Source organism: Melanaphis sacchari, unplaced genomic scaffold (assembly GCF_002803265.2).
Source record: "Melanaphis sacchari strain LSU unplaced genomic scaffold, SCAv2.0 Contig20_pilon_pilon, whole genome shotgun sequence".
NCBI classification, from domain to species: domain Eukaryota; kingdom Metazoa; phylum Arthropoda; class Insecta; order Hemiptera; family Aphididae; genus Melanaphis; species Melanaphis sacchari.
Window position 1 is genome coordinate 6,143,576 of NW_020271042.1, and position 18,943 is coordinate 6,162,518.

The 18,943-nt window shown below is 25.7% G+C and overlaps 3 protein-coding genes across 7 annotated transcripts; 2 read left to right on the top strand and 1 right to left on the bottom strand.

Annotated features, from left to right (window-relative positions):
- Positions 1-345: 345 nt before the first annotated feature.
- Positions 346-2,319, bottom strand: LOC112593504 (cAMP-regulated phosphoprotein 19-B). Of its 4 annotated transcripts, XM_025337908.1 has the most exons (5): positions 2,181-2,318; positions 1,913-2,007; positions 1,137-1,201; positions 942-1,061; positions 346-642 (listed from the first exon to the last, which is right to left on the bottom strand). In XM_025337908.1, exons 3-5 carry the CDS (start codon positions 1,188-1,190, stop codon positions 439-441), a joined length of 378 nt encoding a protein of 125 aa, XP_025193693.1. In that variant the 5' UTR covers positions 1,191-1,201; positions 1,913-2,007; positions 2,181-2,318; the 3' UTR covers positions 346-438. The 4 variants fall into 4 exon arrangements, with proteins under 4 accessions (XP_025193693.1, XP_025193695.1, XP_025193692.1 ...); XM_025337910.1 differs by lacking the exon at positions 1,913-2,007 and having other exon boundaries at positions 2,181-2,319; XM_025337907.1 differs by lacking the exon at positions 2,181-2,318 and having other exon boundaries at positions 1,913-2,174.
- Positions 2,320-2,430: 111 nt separating this feature from the next.
- On the top strand, positions 2,431-12,865 carry LOC112593503 (DDB1- and CUL4-associated factor 1). 2 transcript variants are annotated; one of them, XM_025337906.1, is made up of 27 exons: positions 2,431-2,594; positions 2,790-2,897; positions 3,145-3,295; positions 3,377-3,508; positions 3,571-3,698; positions 3,787-3,959; positions 4,790-4,935; positions 4,991-5,158; positions 6,175-6,308; positions 6,380-6,518; positions 6,590-6,823; positions 6,881-7,047; positions 7,114-7,387; positions 7,460-7,582; positions 7,887-8,040; positions 8,155-8,300; positions 9,602-9,778; positions 10,265-10,419; positions 10,503-10,721; positions 10,784-10,964; positions 11,036-11,247; positions 11,324-11,408; positions 11,478-11,687; positions 11,763-11,961; positions 12,042-12,196; positions 12,253-12,319; positions 12,409-12,865. In XM_025337906.1, exons 2-27 carry the CDS (start codon positions 2,794-2,796, stop codon positions 12,606-12,608), a joined length of 4,233 nt encoding a protein of 1,410 aa, XP_025193691.1. In that variant the 5' UTR covers positions 2,431-2,594; positions 2,790-2,793; the 3' UTR covers positions 12,609-12,865. The 2 variants fall into 2 exon arrangements, with proteins under 2 accessions (XP_025193691.1, XP_025193690.1); XM_025337905.1 differs by lacking the exon at positions 2,431-2,594 and having other exon boundaries at positions 2,794-2,897; positions 6,881-7,053; positions 12,409-12,608.
- Positions 12,866-15,158: 2,293 nt separating this feature from the next.
- On the top strand, positions 15,159-18,643 carry LOC112593613 (deoxynucleoside kinase-like; the record flags this gene model as incomplete). The annotated part of the gene is made up of 5 exons (XM_025338097.1): positions 15,159-15,590; positions 15,649-15,791; positions 17,510-17,628; positions 17,688-17,845; positions 18,271-18,643. Coding segments are annotated over 5 exons (1,068 nt in total), but the record flags the coding sequence as incomplete, so codon positions are not given.
- Positions 18,644-18,943: the final 300 nt, after the last annotated feature.

Genomic DNA, 18,943 nt, shown 5'->3' on the forward strand with positions numbered 1-18,943 from the left:
TAGTTATTAAACTTAATACAACATTTTTCATAACCCATTAAAAATAACTAAAAGAACTAAACACTGCAGTTACAGATTGAAGTAAAATTTTTAAAAGAATGTGCTCACATATCTAATAAAAATTTTGTGAAACTATAATTTAAAAAATATACATTAAAAATCATAGGTACTTTGTTGGTAAAATGCTTTATTATGAGCGTTAAAATAGAATTGAAATATAATGCAATTAATAATACACAAAATTCAATTACTTATAAAAGATAAAATTATTAAAAAAAAAAAAAAAAAAAAATAGCTTAATCAAATGGCTATTTTTTGTTTATTCCATGGGCTACAAGTCATAATATTAACAAAATTAAAATTATTAACATTTGATTGAACTAAATTACTGAATAAAATAAATGTAAATAAATATTAATAACCCATTAGACATACAAATCACGTAGTGGATGATGGAGTGGAACTTGAGTTAAATTTTGGCTGAATAATGGAGGTCTTACGTGCTGGAACTGTGTCTGGTGTCGGTATGGTATCTCCAGTACCAAAACCCAATACTTGTTGCACAGGACGATTATTAATCAATTTATTACCATTACCTGCCTGTTTAGCCATTTGATAATCACCAGAGTCAAAAAATTTTTGCTGAAAGTCAAAAATAGCAGTTTATATAGTTTATTTATTTTGATATTATCATTAGAATGTGTAGTCAAAAAAATTATGTTTAATATTAGCTTGGACAAATATTGCTTGTTTTTCTTTTATTAATGAACAATCATAATATATTTTAAAAGATACAAAAAAGTTTAAAGTTGTTAATAATTATTTAATTTTTTGTAAAATAGCTAAAACAATATCATGAAATATAATATTGCTGAAATACTAAAAACTTATTTAACTACACAGGATATTAAATATATTATGATCCATTAAGTTAATTATACCCCTTTAGCTAAACGTTTTTGGAGGAGAGCAGAATGACCACTGACTGGAGGCCAATTTGATTTCATTTGATATTGTTTCTTCATACACTCTTCTTGAGCTTTTTCAACATCTTTGGGATCCTAAAATAATTGTATATAGGTACATATCAATAAAAAAAAAAATAAAGTTGAATTATTCAATCAAACAATTGTTACCTTAGGCTTACAAAATTCAGAATTTTGATTCTCATTTGATTTTTGATCGGCCATAACTAAAACAACTGACAATAAGCAACTATAGATTAGAAATACTGATAAAGTACACAAAAAATAATTTCACAATTATTAAATTTAAAAAAAAAATTGAAGATGAAAGAATACGTTTATCTTAATCTCTAGACATGCTTATAATAAATTAGTGCAAGCAAAAAATAAACCTCAGGAGCATCAGGCACTAAATGAGATGGCAGATAATATAGCATTGAATAATTCAGTAAAGGGAATAATAATAATGTAGAAATATTATCAATCGTGTTATACTTGACCTCGAATTGAAGTGAACAAAAATATATGTATATAACTAAACTAAAAGGACACGGTCACGAGAAAAATGGTATCAACGATCTTTTATTGTCTAATCCAATCCCGAAAGAAAGGATACAAACGAAGAAAATTGCACGGCATGAGAAAATTTTGTCAAGACAATTTCAAACTTAATAAATACACCAATAAATATTTATTATTACTTGTGTAGCACGCGTGATAATAAAAGTGATGGTAGTATCTGTGGATTTACCGTCGGGCGTCGACTTACTAGTAACTATAAAAATTAAAGTACTAAACTACTAACAGTACTAACACTACCAACTAACGGACGTTTGTAAAAAATGTAAAATAAGAGAACAAAAAAAAGCCGCGAAAAACGGAGACAACGCTTTGTTTCTGCGCAAGAAAAAATTTTAAAATTTTAAACAATAATTGTGAACACTCACGTCAGGAACGGACACGAACGGTTAGGGAATAGTTGTATTGTAGGCAAAGGCAAAGATTGGGCGGATAAGACGTGAGAGCAGCCAATCCTCTTAAACTATAATACAAATACAATATTATTCTATGTTATTATTGTCTTCTGTTGTTTTATCTGTTTATCAGCAAAATACGTAAAAGCCACCGTCATATATTGTTATTATTGTTAAATGCAAGCCGCGCGGATTTCGGCAGTTTGAAGTACGAACTACGAGTTGCGCACTTGCCACTTACGTCTGTAAACAGTGTAAACTATAGACAATACTATATTGAATGAATACTTGAGTCTTGAATAGTGAAAGGTGATCAGTAATCACTAATTTAGTATCAGTATTCAATGTAAAATTGAATATAATATCTTGTCTTCGTAAAGAAAATTATACTAAACGTGAGCGACAGCAACTGATAACGTTGACCAGCGCTCCCAGTGTCTTATCTCGTTGAATTACGGTGGTGACATAACCTCGAAAAACAAGTGCGATCCGTGCATAACTGCACACAAGAATCGTGCGTTCTAGTCGTTGTTGCTCGTCGTTGTTGACTTGTGATGTGGTGTTTCTAGCTTACGCTAATTATTTTACTGAATAGTGTGTGCATTCTTTTTATTACCGTTGGCTACATCTAGAGTCACGAGTAGTAATTAGCAAGGTATCTATAATAGATTATAGATTTTGTTTAAAAAAAAGATAGATCTGAAAAGCGGTTCTCTTAAAATTCCATTATTACAGACGCTTTTTCTTGTTATTTATTTTAATATTTTGAACAGGAAAAATCTTTGCGATTTCCAAACGTTCTGTCATAGAACTTGTAGAAGTCATTTTTTGTTTTTTTGTCGTTAAATAGAGCGATGGAGCAGTCTGTCAGCGCTGTCAGCGAGCTGACCAACTTCCTCCGAAGATGGGAAGAAGAAATGCCGACCCCTAACTACAACCCTATACCAATTTTAATCAAGTAATTGAAAACGATATAATTTTTTCAATTTATATATTAAATCAATAGCTAAGGATATAGGTTATTAGATGAAAATTTAATTTTAATTTTGATACTTAATAATTTTTAGCAAATAAATATTTTACTGAAATATGAGTTTTAGATTTTTTATAATTAAAATTACTCTTCAACATTACGTTTTCATTATTCAACATATTTATAAAATATCTTATTTAATTAAATTTATTAAGACTATAACTTATTTTAGATTATGTGAATTATTTGAAGCAGAATCAAAAAATTATCTCAAAAAAGATCCAGATCCTTTTGATGATCGTCATCCATCTCGAATAGATCCTACTTGTGTATTGGGTCAGATGTATAAAATTCTATTCCGTAAAGATGCTTTAATGAATAAGGTAGGTTTTTAAATTATCCATATTTTGATTATAATAAATTAGTATACAAAATAATTCATGTTTGTTTTTAAATATTTTTAGTTAGTAATGGATTATTTAAAAGAACATCATTGGCCAAGACGAACTAAAGATAATTACGATTTAAATGTTGCTGCATGTAGACTTATAATGAATCTTATACCTGGCTTAGAAACAACTGTTGTTTTTGAAAGTGTAAGTAAATCTTATGCTCATAAGATAACATTAGAGGATATAAAAATAAAAATGTTTTTTAGCCTGCAAATGATCAACTTATTCAAAGGTTATTCAGTTGGGCTGAAAGTAGTAGTGAACCATTACAAACTTATTCAACGGGATTATTGGCATCTTGTATGGAACTGACAGATATTGCTGCTAATTTCAAGTATGTTAAATTATATTTATAGTATTTATTTTAATACTTATGTATATTAAGATAAATTTTACCTAAAACATAATTTTAAATTTTACAGAGAAGATAATAATAGACTTGTCCCAATTGTATTGGATCGTCTACAATCATATTATACTCAGTTCTGCAAAGAAAATGAAATCCATCAAAGCATACATCCATGTCAAGATCGACAAGATCTAAGTATTAATCAGAATAATGATGATATAGATGCTCCATCTCCAAAAAGAAAAAGTAATAAGTTAATTTATACATAATAATTAACAAATTTTAAACCTTAAAAAATTACTATTTATATCAAGTATTTGAATATATTAGATAATACTAAAAATATTTTATGAATAGCTTACACAACATAAAATCAAAATTGATCACTAAAATACTAAAAAAAAAATCACTTTTTTATGACTATAGTACAAAAATTACCACCAAGTTACTTTTAATTCAAATGAAGTTTATGGCATTATTGAAGATTTTAATTAAAATTGAAATATTTGTTTTGAGAAATCATTAAGTAAATCAAGTGTATTTACTTCCAGTTTTTATGACATATCAAAAAGGATTTTTTCCGATTCCCGTTCTTTTTAAAATTATAATCATAATTTATTTGTGTAATTTCCTTAAGAAAATAAACAAGAACTAAAAATACAAAATTTTAACATATTAATTTATTGTTTGAAGCAAATACTTTATAAAATCACATGTTTCAAATTTTGAATCTTATTTAAATTAATTTATTCTTTTTATAATCTCTTATTTATCAAAAAAATTAAAACATTGTATTACTTCCTTACACTTAACAGATAATTATATTTATATATATACTTAAACTGTCAACATTAACTTATTCATAACAATAATAATAGAATAAAATTTAAATTAACAGAAAATATTAATTATGTTTTGTGAATAAAAGGATTATTAACCATGCCTTTTTATTTTTAATAAAATTTAACTTTATTCAACACATTTTCTTAAAAAGGACTTTTTCTTTCTAAACACTATAGTTAGTTTTTGTTCTATTTTATTTTAATTATTCAATCTAATAATATTTTTAATTTTAGAAGAAAATGGTATTTGTGGTGATAGTAATTCTTCCTCTACTGAGTCTAGTGCTGCAAGTAACTGGATACAAATCTACCCACCAACTTTGACAACAAAATTAGTTTACTGCCTTAAATATTTAGTCCCTACTGGAGAATATCAAGAGGTATGTGTTTTCCATTTGTATGATATGTATAATAAAATTAAAAACTCAATTCCAGTTTTTAAGCCATGCCTACGAAAAAAATGCTCTCAACTTGGTCATGAAAATAGTCAATTCTTCAGAAAAACAAAATGGTTATTTAACTTTTGAAGCATTAAAATACTTAGCTGCTCTTCTCTGCCATAAAAAATTTGCCACAGAATTCATAGGTTCACAAGGATTACAAGTATGTTTATTATGTTTAATGTAAATTCAATAGTACCAAACTTAATTTTATTAGGAAATACAATAGATCAAGATAGAATCTTTTCACTAAAACAATTAAAATAATGCATATTATTAATACATTATATCATATTTTATTTTTATTAATCATCTTCAACTCAATTGTAATGCAGATAGTAGATATTTTAAAACAATGTTAATAAAGTGATATAATTAGTTTAAAATTGGTCTAAATATTTAAAAAGTATCATTATCCATAGAAAATATTAAAACAATGATATACCTCATGAGTTTCTACTAGTAATGTTTTTTATATTACCGTATAATAAAATAACTTAAAGAATAATTTGCTTATGTATTTTTAAACTACTATATGAACTGCTTAAGTATAATTTTATTTTTAATTTTCAAGCTTTTTTTTTTCAAGAAAACAATTAACTCAAAAAATTTGAAAATGTATTAAATCAATTTCTAATCCAATACTATTGTGAACGCTAATTTTAAATTAAATTAATTATTTTCATTTAAAAAATATAAAAAAATTGTTATTATGCTTTAATGTACCAATATTACTAATATAATCTGTACTTATCATATTGCATCAAAGAATATTTTTATACTTTCCAAACTAATTATTTTGGATTATAATTTTTTGACCTGAACCAAAAATGCTTGCACACCCTCTAATAATTATCTATTTTGTATTCTGTTTATAACACATAATAAATGTTGTGGCAATAACAATATATTTTGCAAATAATTTTATATTGTACATAGCTAATAATACTTAATAAGAGTTTGTAATGTTTGCAACCGTTCAATAGACTCATATCTTATGATGAAAGGTTTGAGTTCACTGTAATACAACTTAATATTGTTTTAATATCAAAAATTTTACATTTATAATTTAAATGTATGTGTTTCAGAAATAGTTATAGTATGCTTTACTTTAATCTGACATTAAATAATTATTTTTTTTTCTTATTATTGAAATGTTGAATTTTTTTTTTTTTTTAGAAACTACTTCTTATCCCAAAACCTAGTATTCCATCCACTGGTGTTTCAATTTGCTTTTATTATTTGTCATATTGTGAGGAAGCCATGGAAAGGATTTGCCTTTTACCTGTACATGTTCTTGTTGATCTTGTAAAGTATGTCAAAATATTATTACTTATTTTAGTATTGTATTGTGATTAACATGTTTTTAATTATGACTCATAAGGTATGCACTATGGATGTTAGAATGTTCTCATGATTCTAGTAGATGTCATGCAACTATGTTCTTCAGTTATAGTTTTCATTTTAGAGTTATTCAAGAAATATTTGATAACCATGATGGATTACGTAAACTTCTTAATGTGGTATTAATTCATTTACTTATTTCAAATTAAATTATATTTGTGAAATCTACTTCTAATGGTAATTTCTGCAGGTTAGTACATTGCCTATTCTTTCATCTGAAGATCCAGCTTTTAGTGCATTAACTGAAGATGCTGAATGTTCTGCACGGCAAATTATTCGCCATGTCTGTGCTGGGTTAAAGCATTATTTTGAAGCCCATTTACATATTAAAGCTCAACAAATACGTAGGGCGAAAATGAGAGATTCTGGTTTATTAATGTCTTCAACAATGATTCATGATCTTTTCTCAGTACCCGGTTATAAAGTATGATATTTTAATAACTTAATTTAATTTATGGTTTCTATATTATACATTTTTTAGTCTACCAAAAAATCTCGCGCAGAAGTTCAAGAAGAAATTGAGCTAATAGCAAATGCTGTGTCCTTGAGAAGCCATTGGACCCCAGTTGATCAATTACTTAAATTGGGTGGCTTAAGTTTATTATTACAAATAATCAATTTGGCCCATGAATGGAATTTTTCCGGAAGGCATGAGTAGATAAAATTATTTATTTATTTAAATATGCATTTTATATCTATTAAATTTTATTACAGATGTGAAATGATTAAAAATGCACTTGAAGTATTAAACATATGTGCGGTATTACCAAAAGTTCAATTAGCATTATGTGAAATACCATCTCTTAGAATTCCAGCGGATAATCAAAATGATACATCGGCAATACAGAGAAATGATCAACATACTGAAAATGACAATGTTGGACTAAATATTATTATAAAAGCAGCAGAAGGAGATCTTTTAGATGCTGATATTCAAAAGGCTGCTCTCTCTGTCATTATTACTTGTGTTTGTGCACCAATACACAGGGTATATAATTTTGTATTCTTAATTTCGATTTGATTTGGTGTTATTCCCTAATCAATAAACATTATACTTTAGGAAGGTGGAAGTATAGCATACTATTCATCATATGGATCAGCTAAAAAACGTATACCCAAGACTTATGATGATGCTGCCATTGAAAAAATTTGGGATTGTATAAGAAATAATAATGGAATTATGGTAAGTTTACTTTCATTATAAAGTTTAATTAGTTGGTAAGTTTGAACATGGTGCAAATTATCTAATAGTAACTTTTTTGATCTGATAGCTATAATTACATGATATTAAGATTGAAAAATAACAAAATCTTTTCTTTTTACTTATATAGTTGTAAATAAAGTTATTTTAACTTATTTTTGAAATTATTAAGAAAAGTAATATTCATTTATTGATTTAACTAAGATAATGTGCTTAAGTAATTATTTTTAATTATATTTTAATTATAATTGATAAACTTAGATTGCTCATAATTTATTAACTTTAGGTTTTACTTACTTTAATGACTATTAAAACACCAATTACTGATGTTGATGCTATACGAGGATTAGCAAGTCGTGCATTGGCTGGATTGGCTCGCAGTGAATCAGTTCGCCAAATTATTAGTAAATTGCCTTTATTTAACAGTGGCCAATTACAAAGTATGTTAATCCATCTTACTCTGTTTATTATTAGAAAATTACATATCATGAAAATGTGATAAATTTTTAAATAATATTTTTATTAATTATTTTGTTGTCATTTACATGTTATAGATTTAATGAAAAATCCTGTTTTGCAAGAAAAGCGTCAAGAACATGTAACATTTCAAAAATATGCTTTAGAATTAATGGAATTGGTTTCAGGGAAAACAAAAAATAATGGGGCTGAAATAGAAGCATCATTGGCAAATATAAATCGAGTATGTTATTAATTTATAAAAATTCAAATAAACTTATTAACTTTTATAATAATTAGGAATGTGTTGAAATTAAATTTTCAAACTTATTTTTCACTCAAACTATTCTAACTTCAAAAGAAAATTTAAAGTACTGATTTGTTTGTTATCATCTCATCCATGTCTGTAAAAACTTAATCATTCTGTTTGCAAACAATAACTAATATGCAATGCATATAAAACCACAATAGTAGATGTTTTGTGTTACACATTATGAAATTAAAAATGTTTATAGTTAAATATGTTCAATTCATCAAGAAAAACATTGATACTAATCATTAATTTATGTAATAGACTGGATTTCATAATTTTTTTGATATCAGCAAAACTTGTGCTAATTTTTAACAACATGGAGTTAATCATGGATATAATAAATCAGTATCAAAATTAAATATACAGTTATATCAAACTGTGTATACTCATGTATACTCATAAGATGACACCACATAATCATTTTTTGTCTTCTTTTTACAAATGCATGCTATAGAAAAAGTATATTCTTTGATTTAAGATGTATTAATTTAATTATTAAAGAGAATTGACTTTTTATAAAACTTTAAAAAGATTTTGCCACAGTATATATTGTCTATCTTGTAAATGGATAACAAAACAAAATTGAGTTAAAGAGTTCAAAGTTAATTTTAATATTAGGGTGATATAACCTATTATCAAACTTTAAAGTAATATTATATTGTGTTCTATCGTTGGTTCTTAACAATATTTTAGTTTTGTTAACATTTTAAATCATATTTTACTTGTTACTTGCTTTTAAATTAAAATGTTGTAGAAAACCTATTAAAATAATACGGATAATGCTCTGGACTTAAAATTTGACAATAAGTTAATTCATTATATTAAGTAATAATTTATAAAAAAAAAAAAAATACTCATTACTTGCTTCAAAATTAAAATATTATTGAACACCCTTAAAATAAACACAGAAAATACTGTTGGCCTTTAAGTTAGATTATAGCTCAATTCACTCTAATATTGAAAATCTAAGTCTGAACCACAGAACTTATATTTACCATATTACGCATTTGCTAAACAGAGGCAATAAATTGTATCTTGACAAATAATAAAAATTAATTTTTTAATTAATATACATCATATGTTTTTTTTTTTAATTTTTTCTAAGTATATTGTATAGTTTTTATCAGGCTTAGTTCTCCCTAAATAACTAACTGTTAAGGACAACTAAATGACAAGAATATAGTAATCAATTTTAGTTATTTTTTGTTTACCTAAATGTATTTTAATTTTAGGCAAACATTGTTGCACAAACTAAAATTCATTTCAACGAGCAGCAATTGCTTCTTTTAATACATCAACATTTAGTGGCTAAAGGTTTGTCCACAACTGCAGAATCATTAGTACAAGAAGCAAACCTTAATATAGCTGAGAAAAAGTCTACACCATTTACATATATTTCCCATTGCCGTGTAAGTATTATGTTTAAGATGTTGTTACCTAACCTAACCTGTATCTTTATCTTACAAACGCCTATCCATAAATAATTTGCATTCAGCAGAATTTATTTTGTATTATTAGTCTTCATAATGAAGTAAATTTACTATCAAATCTCAAAAGCTAAAAATACTATTTGTATGTGTTATCTTATTAATTTTTATTTATAAATTTTAAAGTTAATTATAAATATATAATTTATTAAAATTTAAAAATGTTCATAATTTGTTTTATCATTAATAAACATGAAAACCTAGATAATTTTAATAACTGATCTAATATTTATACTATAACACAAAATGAATTCTTCAGAATGAAAATATTCTATGTTGTATGTTTGTAGTAAGGTAAAGGCAAATAACAATTAATGCAGGCATCACATTCTTTTGATAAATTATTTTAAGTATGATTCTTAATTTTTTGGTAATTACATGCAAACTAATAAAAAAATTTTTCTTAAGAATCGGTCAATTGGAGGAGGAATATCCCCAATAAGTTCTAGACACGCTGTTCAAAACCAAAAATCTGAATTATCTAATTTATCAAATAGTCCTTTAGTTCCTGGATTTAATTCCAGAGGAATAAATTCAACTCCAATTCGTTTGAATGTTAACAGGTATTGTATATATTTAATATTTAGTTTATTAATCATATTTAAGTATCATTAGCAAATTTATTAATTATGTTTTATTTTTCTAGACGATCAGAAATTCGTCCAAAACCAGAACCAGAACAAGAACTTGAATCACCTATGTCTAAATCAGTTCATAAAAAAATTGACCAAGATATAACATCACTTACTGATAATAATACTAACTCAAAAGTTAGTTTAGAATCTATTGTTACAGAATACTTAACCAATCAACATGCTTCGTGTAAACATCCTATGGTTACATGTCCTCAATTCAATTTATTTGTGTAAGTATTTAAATTTTTCATTATCAAAAAAATATATACTTAGTCATATTTTCATGATGTAGTCCACACAAATGTCCTGATCCTAAACCAAGGAGCTCAATGTGTACAAATTTTGCTATGCGATTTTCAAAAAATATACATTCTAGAAAACTAAACCAAAGACTCATACATAGTCGTTTTTGTCCAACTCGTATGTTCCATATGGACGATGAAGAAGCATATTTCACATGTTGCGAGTTTTTAGTAAATCTATTATAAAAATATAAAATTTATGTATATTTATATTGTTATAATAATAAAGTTTTAAATTGTAGAACCAAAATCGTGTCGCTGTTGGGACATACAATGGTGAAATAAAAATATTTAATTTATTTACTTCTCAAGAAGAACTATCATTTTCAGCCCACGATTCATATATTATAGACTTACAATGTAGTAATGATGAAAGGCTATTGATATCTTCTGCTTCTTGGCGACCACCTTTAACATCTATTTGGTCTATAACTGAGGATGCTATCAATATTAAGTAAATATACTTAAACTTGAATTTTTTAAAAAAAACATATTTATCTTGTGTTCTAAAATATTTTTTTTTTGGTTAGATATTCTTTGAACCATGAAGAATTCTGCACTTTTAGCAATTATGACCAAACTAAATTACTTGGAACTAAAGCTGAAATAGCAACAGTAATTACTAAATCTCAGCTTACAAATTAATTATTTTAATAAATTGTTAATTATAATATTTTTTTCCAGATATATGATTTAGAAACTAGTAAAAAAATATTAACATTAGTTCCAAAACATTCAAATCAGTACAGTAGAAATCGAGCAGCATTTGATGCTACTAATGAATTAGTATTATCTGATGGTGTATTATGGGATGCCATTGCTGGAAAGGAAATCCACAAGTTTGATAAATTAAATCAATGTGTGAGTGGAATTTTTCATCCAAACGGACTTGAGGTAAAACATAATTTTTATAAATTTAGTTGTATTAACTTTGTATTCTGAAAACAATTTTTTTCTTTAACTTTGTAGATTATATCAAATACAGAAGTTTGGGATATGCGCACATTCCAGTTATTACGCACGGTGTCAAGTCTTGATCAATGCAATGTAACATTCTCCAAATCTGGAGAAGGAATGTATTTATATGTTATTGATCAAGAAATTGAAAATGATTCATCTTACCAAACTTCATTTAAAACTTTAGATCCTGATGATTACTCAAACATTGGTAAATATAATGAACATAATGTTAAATTTATATTTATAACTTCTAACACCTTTTAAAATATAATAATTCTATGTGCTTAGCCACTGTTGATGTTAAAAAATTCATTTATCATATGGCTTGCAATAGCTCTGATACTCAAATAGCTATTGTTGAAAATCAAGGAATGTTTGAAAATATTGATGAATCAATTGTACGAATTTATGATGTTGGTAGATCTAGAAATGAAGACGAAACGGTAAGGTTTTTTATGATTTTTTGATAAATTAGAATTCATCATATTTGTAATTTTAGGTAGAAGAAGATGAAGACGAAGAAGTTGATTCTGAAGGTTCAGGTTCAGAAGACGAAAACATATCTAGTACGTAATTCAATAGTTGATTATTTTGTTTCATATTATAAATAGCTAGTTAACAGTAGTTTAAAATACAAGTTGTGTTTATTTATTAGTGTTTCCATCATTATTGGAAGATATGATAGCTGAAGGAATGTCTGCAGGTGGGATGACTGATAACTTTTCAAGTGGTAGTAGTAGCAGCTTTGACAGTATCGGTGATAGTTCTCGTTCATTTACTCCATTATCTGATTCAAGTAATGACGCAAGTTATGATGCTGGTGGAAATTCAGACCCAGAAAACACAGATGCTTGATTATTATTAAATTTAATATATTTTTATTGTTTTAATTTAAGAAGTGATAAATGTAATAAGAAATTACTTCTGAAATACATAAAATTTTCAATTTACCATATTGTTGTATCACTGTGTTGTTTTGTATGTTCATGATTAATAACAAAGTTTTCTATCTTATGTATTATTTTACTATTAAATTTGTATGTATGATAATATGATAAAATAGTTTTAAAAGAAAACTTAATGAAGACTTTCTGAAAACTTCTGGAGAGTACTGTTATATAATTTGTTCACGATAAAATAATTTTTGTACATAGATGTCAATTATACAATAATATATCATAATTTCTAGTTTTAATACAAATTATTTTTCATTTAATTCTGATCTTTTAAATATTTATATGTTTAATCTGGTTAAATATTCCAAACATTGCTTTATTTTATTCAAACAAAAAACCACCTACTCATTACCCAAATATAAACTATTAATTATATGTATTATGTATCTTAATTTATATTTTATTTAAAAATAAGAATGGCCTAAATATTAGAGCTCTACACTTGTGTGACTTTTTAAGCCTACCATATTTAACAATGTTCGAATATTAAGCCTAAACCAATTTTACTAAAATTTATTATTAAGTAGCACAATCTGATTTTGTTTTGTGTGAATGAAGTATGATTGTTATCTGATTCATATCAGTGTTAAAAATGTCTTAATCATTATAATTGGAAGCTAAAATGACTACCTCAGTATTGAATTTCTAAGCTATGGATTAAGATAATGATTTATTAAATTGTTAACATGACAATGCATATAAAAACACATAACATAATGAATAATGATATTTCAACTATTTTAAGAAATGAAATGAAAAATAATGTTGAGTTGTTTTTTTTAGTAGAAAAGACAAAAAGTTTAATTAAACTATTAACTCAACCAATTATGACCAATAAGACTTGTAAGATCATGTATTTGCATATAAAATTTGAATAAATATTAAATTCCATGTACCTATCATAAAATATTTTTAAAAAAACTTAAATTATTATCTACATGTACATACATATTATAATATATAATATATTTATGAAAAGTAATTTTTGTGTGTAAGTTATCCACAGGTAAGTCTACTATATTCAGTTCTGAAATGAGTACATAAGTAAGCCTATATCCAAGGATGTGCACCACAAAAGTCAATTTTAAAGAAGTGTTCACACGGCAATTAGTTTTCTGGCTCTTGAGAAACAAATATTTATTAACTACCTATTATAATTGAATATATTTATTTATAGAACTACATTTTATATTTGGTCAAAACTATAAAAAAATATGTACAGTTTACATGACTATCTGAGTTTTTAGTGACAAATCTTTTTAGTCACATTTATATATACATGTTCTAAAAACAGTACCTTCTCGTCCTTTCTTCCATAGTAAAAAACCAACCACAGGTTAATAACTATTATTGTTGATGAAAGCATAAAATCCAAAAAAAAAAAAAATGATATATTGTTTAATTAAATATTTATATAATATTTTAAAATAGATGGTTAAAAAATACAATAATTACGAATTAACCAATTCGAAATTTTTGACCATCTCAAATATGTAATTTTTGAAAATATCATTTAACTGTTAAAGTTAAAGTTACATAGAAATAATAACACCATCCAAATTCAATCTCGAAAACACTGATTCTTATTTAAGAAATTTTTATTTTACTGCGTATACGCGAACAAAAATAGTTAAAATTAGAAAAATTAGAACTTATTATTTTTTTTAATGCATTCCTAACTATAATAGCTATCCAAGTCTACTGATAGTATATACTATATAAGAACTTATCAAATAGTAAATACATGTGTATGTCTTAAACTCATAATTAATATTGACACATTGATGATTTTTTTCGTTTTAATCCCTTTAAAACAATCGTCTACCTGCAAATGGATTTTATAAAAAAAGTGGTTAAGTACCTACCAACTATAATAGGTGGCCGTTCTACTATATATGTGCTTATAACACGTGTATGTCAACTGTCAAGTATTATTTAGGTACACCTAAATTTGGTTTGTAGCCATTAAACCCTTATAGCCTATTGATGATAACTGATAAGTATTGAATGTACTTATTCCGTCATTGGGTAAGTATATTATCATATTACAGATATTTATTTTATTTTCATTAATATTATAGATTGAATTAATCTTTACGGAAAACATTGCTTTTAGTATATTATTAATATTTAATTAATTATAATGTATATATATTTAAAATCATTTAACTTAAAAAAATATTTTAAAATGCATTAAAATAAAACATTAAGTGAAAAATAAAATACCTCTAGGAAAATCGTATGATCACCACTGAAGCACTGACCACGGAGGAGTACAGAAGTGATTTTTGCATAGTTTACGAATAAGAAATTATTATTATTATATTATAATTTATAAAGTTTCCAAAGTGACAAATTAAACATTAAACCCAATTATGGTGCCGTTGCCGGTCATGCGCGGGTGATGGCAGCATGGCACTTGATTTGATAATAGTCTCTACAGCGATAACAGCGGCGGCCCAACATAAGCTTACAACTCAACAACAACCAGTCAGGGGGGGACAACAAGTTTTGGCGGTTAAATGCAATGAATTCGTTGTGTTTGAGTTGCCGCTACCGCGGCCTGTCGACAACCGCGACGTCATTGCTCCGTTGTGCTTCGCCGCTTTTGCTCCATCCTATTCAACCATCAAACACGTCTCACAGTTGTTCCGTTCGACTTCCACACGACGTCAAAGACATTGTCGCGGAGTTTATTTCCAAGACTAGATCAAACATGGCCGTCAACGAATATTGCAATCGGCCGTACACGGTGTTTGTCGAGGGAAATGTGGGTAGTGGAAAAACTACGTTTTTGGAACAATTCGCCGACTGTTCGAATGTGTACCTCGCTAAGGAACCTGTGCACAAGTGGCAGGACGTGCAAGGCCACAACTTTTTGGTGAGCACGTTGTCGATGTACACCTGTATAGTGTATTATAAGTTTTCGTGTTTTTCAGGGACTGATGTACAAGGACCCGAAGCGATGGAGCTTCGCATTCCAGTCGATTGTGCAGAGAACCATGTTGGAACTGCATCAGGCCAGGCCGGAACGTCCTGGTCAAAACATCAAGATAATGGAACGATCCATATACAGTGCCCGGTAATAGCTGGTGTAGATGACAGATGTGCAGTCGTATTATTTTTCCCGCCCACACTGTCATTGTTTTAAAATAATACTGTATTGTTATTATTATCGTAGGCAGACCATCTCTAGGGTAATACCCATTATCCGTTTAAATATAATGACAATTGAATTAACAAGTTTAATGGATAGTATAGATGACTTTTTTTTAATTAATATTTTTTTACAGTAGGTATTTTCAGTTGGTATTATACTCAGTTTTATAAGGTTTTGTAAAATATTATATTAATATTACGTGGTAGTTTCGATTTCCTTATGTAATTAAATATCTAATTTAGTCGATAGATATTCATATTAAATTATTCATGTGTTGTGACTTGTGTTTGATTATATTTATTATGTATTGATAGTAGGAGCTATGACGGTTTTTTTGTTTTCAAGTGACTTGATAACCAATCAAATGTGTTTGATTATAATTTAATGTTGTTAATGTATTCACAGACATGACATTCCTAACCTTAAAGAATATCCAACTATTATAATTATAACAATCTAGTATTTCCAACATCTACTATTTAAATTTTGTTTTGATTTGCATCTACCCAAATTATTTTCCAATATTTAGTATTATATTATGGAAATAATTTCATGTTAACTAGTCCAATAATACTACATTTTATTGTTTAAACTCATAATTTATTATTTCAAGTATTATTTTAATCTATAGTAAATAGACAGTAGTTAATAATATTTTCTTTTCTAATTTTAAAAAATAATTTATCTTTTAAATATTTTAATAATATACAAATAAACTATTAAGGCATATTATTTTTTACAATATTTTACCATGAAATTATGTTAATAATGTCTATAAAGTCTTAAAAGTAATAGACCATGTCTATTAGATATAAATACAATATGATTTATCATATTTTATGATTTACTCATTTCAATAAATGAGTCATAAATAATTGTTTTCAAACAATAATTTATTTAAATTGATAGATTTTTAATGTTACTGAGTCATTTAATTAAATAATAAAAATCTCATTGTTCCATATTAATTAATGATTATATTAAATTACAATAGTAAAATATGAATTCTAGTCATTACTCATAATAGCTTAACTATAATTATAATTTTTAGGTATTGTCGTTTATAAATCTTAATTCAACATTTTTTAACATTTTCAATTAAATTTAATTTGTTGATATTAATATCAACAAAATAGTAATGAATAGGTCATATAATTTTTAATCAATGACAAACTAATTTTTCTCACAGTAGTGTTTGTGGATTTTTATTAATGGTGTAATGGAAATTTAATCTTACTGCACCACATTTATCTTATTTCAATATAGCTAATGTTAATTTCTTATATTTTTGTTCCAATCTATATTAGATTTAGTAGTTAGAAAAAGTTGCCAACAATTAAATTTAAATTAATTAAAAAAATATACATGTGTCAACTAAATTAGTTAACAACTAATCACAAATTTTGGTTAATCCCTAAATTTTACAATTACATAAATGCCATGTCTACTTAGAAAAAATTCAAATATAATTTTAAAAAAATAGGTGATATTTTATATTTTTGCTATTATGGTTTTAAGTAGTACTAAATTACTACACAATGAAACAAATTTTTAAGTACATTATTTTAAAAATATTTTTGTTAAATTATTAGATGAATAAGTTATAATTTGATTAACAAAATAAAATATTTACATTTCAGAAACATATTTGTTGAAAACTTATACAAAGACAAACTTATGGCAGCTCCTGAGTATTCCGTGTTAGATGCATGGTATAAGTGGCTAATAGAAAATGTTAAAATTGAATCTGACCTCATAAGTATGGAATAATATCAATTTTTTTTTTTTTATTATTAAACATTAATATTTTATTTTTAGTTTATCTGAGAACTGATCCTGAAATTGCTTACCAAAGGATTAAAACTAGGAATAGGTTTGAAGAAAAAGATGTTTCATTTGAATACATAGAACATTTACATGAATTACATGACAAGTGGTTAAATGTACATAATACTAACATACCAAAAAATATACCTGTAAGTGAATGTATCAAAATTTTAGATATGGTAGTAATAAAAGTTTACAATATAAAGTATATTCTATTAATTTTGTGTATCATTCCTACACTTAATTTGACAAACATTTTATTACATACTGACAGTTTTTTCAACCCATTAACGGCGCGTGCGTTCGATTAGAATATTCTTTATAATCTTTATTTTAAAATAGCATAAAATACTTTGATTTATCTGAGATATTGAGACAAACTGGACTTTTGATTGTAAAACTGCATTATTTTATCAATTTCAATCTTTTTACATCATTATTGTTGTTATTTATATCTTAATAAAATTAAGTTCACTTTAAAAACTAAAAATATTAAAAGAATCTAATTCTTATTGATCATAATATTTAAATTTTTATTGAATGTATTATTATTATTTTTTTCTTTTTGTTTTAGGTAGTGATTGTTGACGCTAATCAAAGTATGGATTTAGTTAGGAAACAATTTAAAGGTATTAGAGATCTAATAACTAAAAATGCTTCAGCACTTGTAGAGTCAAAGACGATTCCTACAATTTCTGAAATTGGTAAAAATATAAAAGACATTCAACACATCTCATCTAATTGTAAATTGATATCAGACTCTGCTATCGTTCCAGCTCAAAGAGTCTAATTTAAACATTCTTTACTTTGTCAGCTTTAGATGTAAGACATATATATTTTTTACTTTCAATTTATACTTATATTTACATAATATTGAATTAAAGGACATGGGTTACTTGAAATTTCCTACATAACTTTTAATTATATATAATATAATACATATTGCAATATAATTATTTATAAAAAAAATCATTATTTATTATTTAATTTTTTTTTTTTTTTAGTATTATGAAATTAATTTTTTTGTTTAAACTATTTTACTGGGTAAATGTTACTTATTGCACATTGAAATTTATTTTATTGACTTTAACACACTATTCAAAATTGTATAAAAGCAAATAAATTAATTTCCTATACCTGACAATACTAGAATCAAGTAAATATTACTTTTTGTTTATACTATTAAATTAAAATGCAATTTTCTTTATAAAAACCAATTAGTTATTAGTATTATTACCAATCTAATA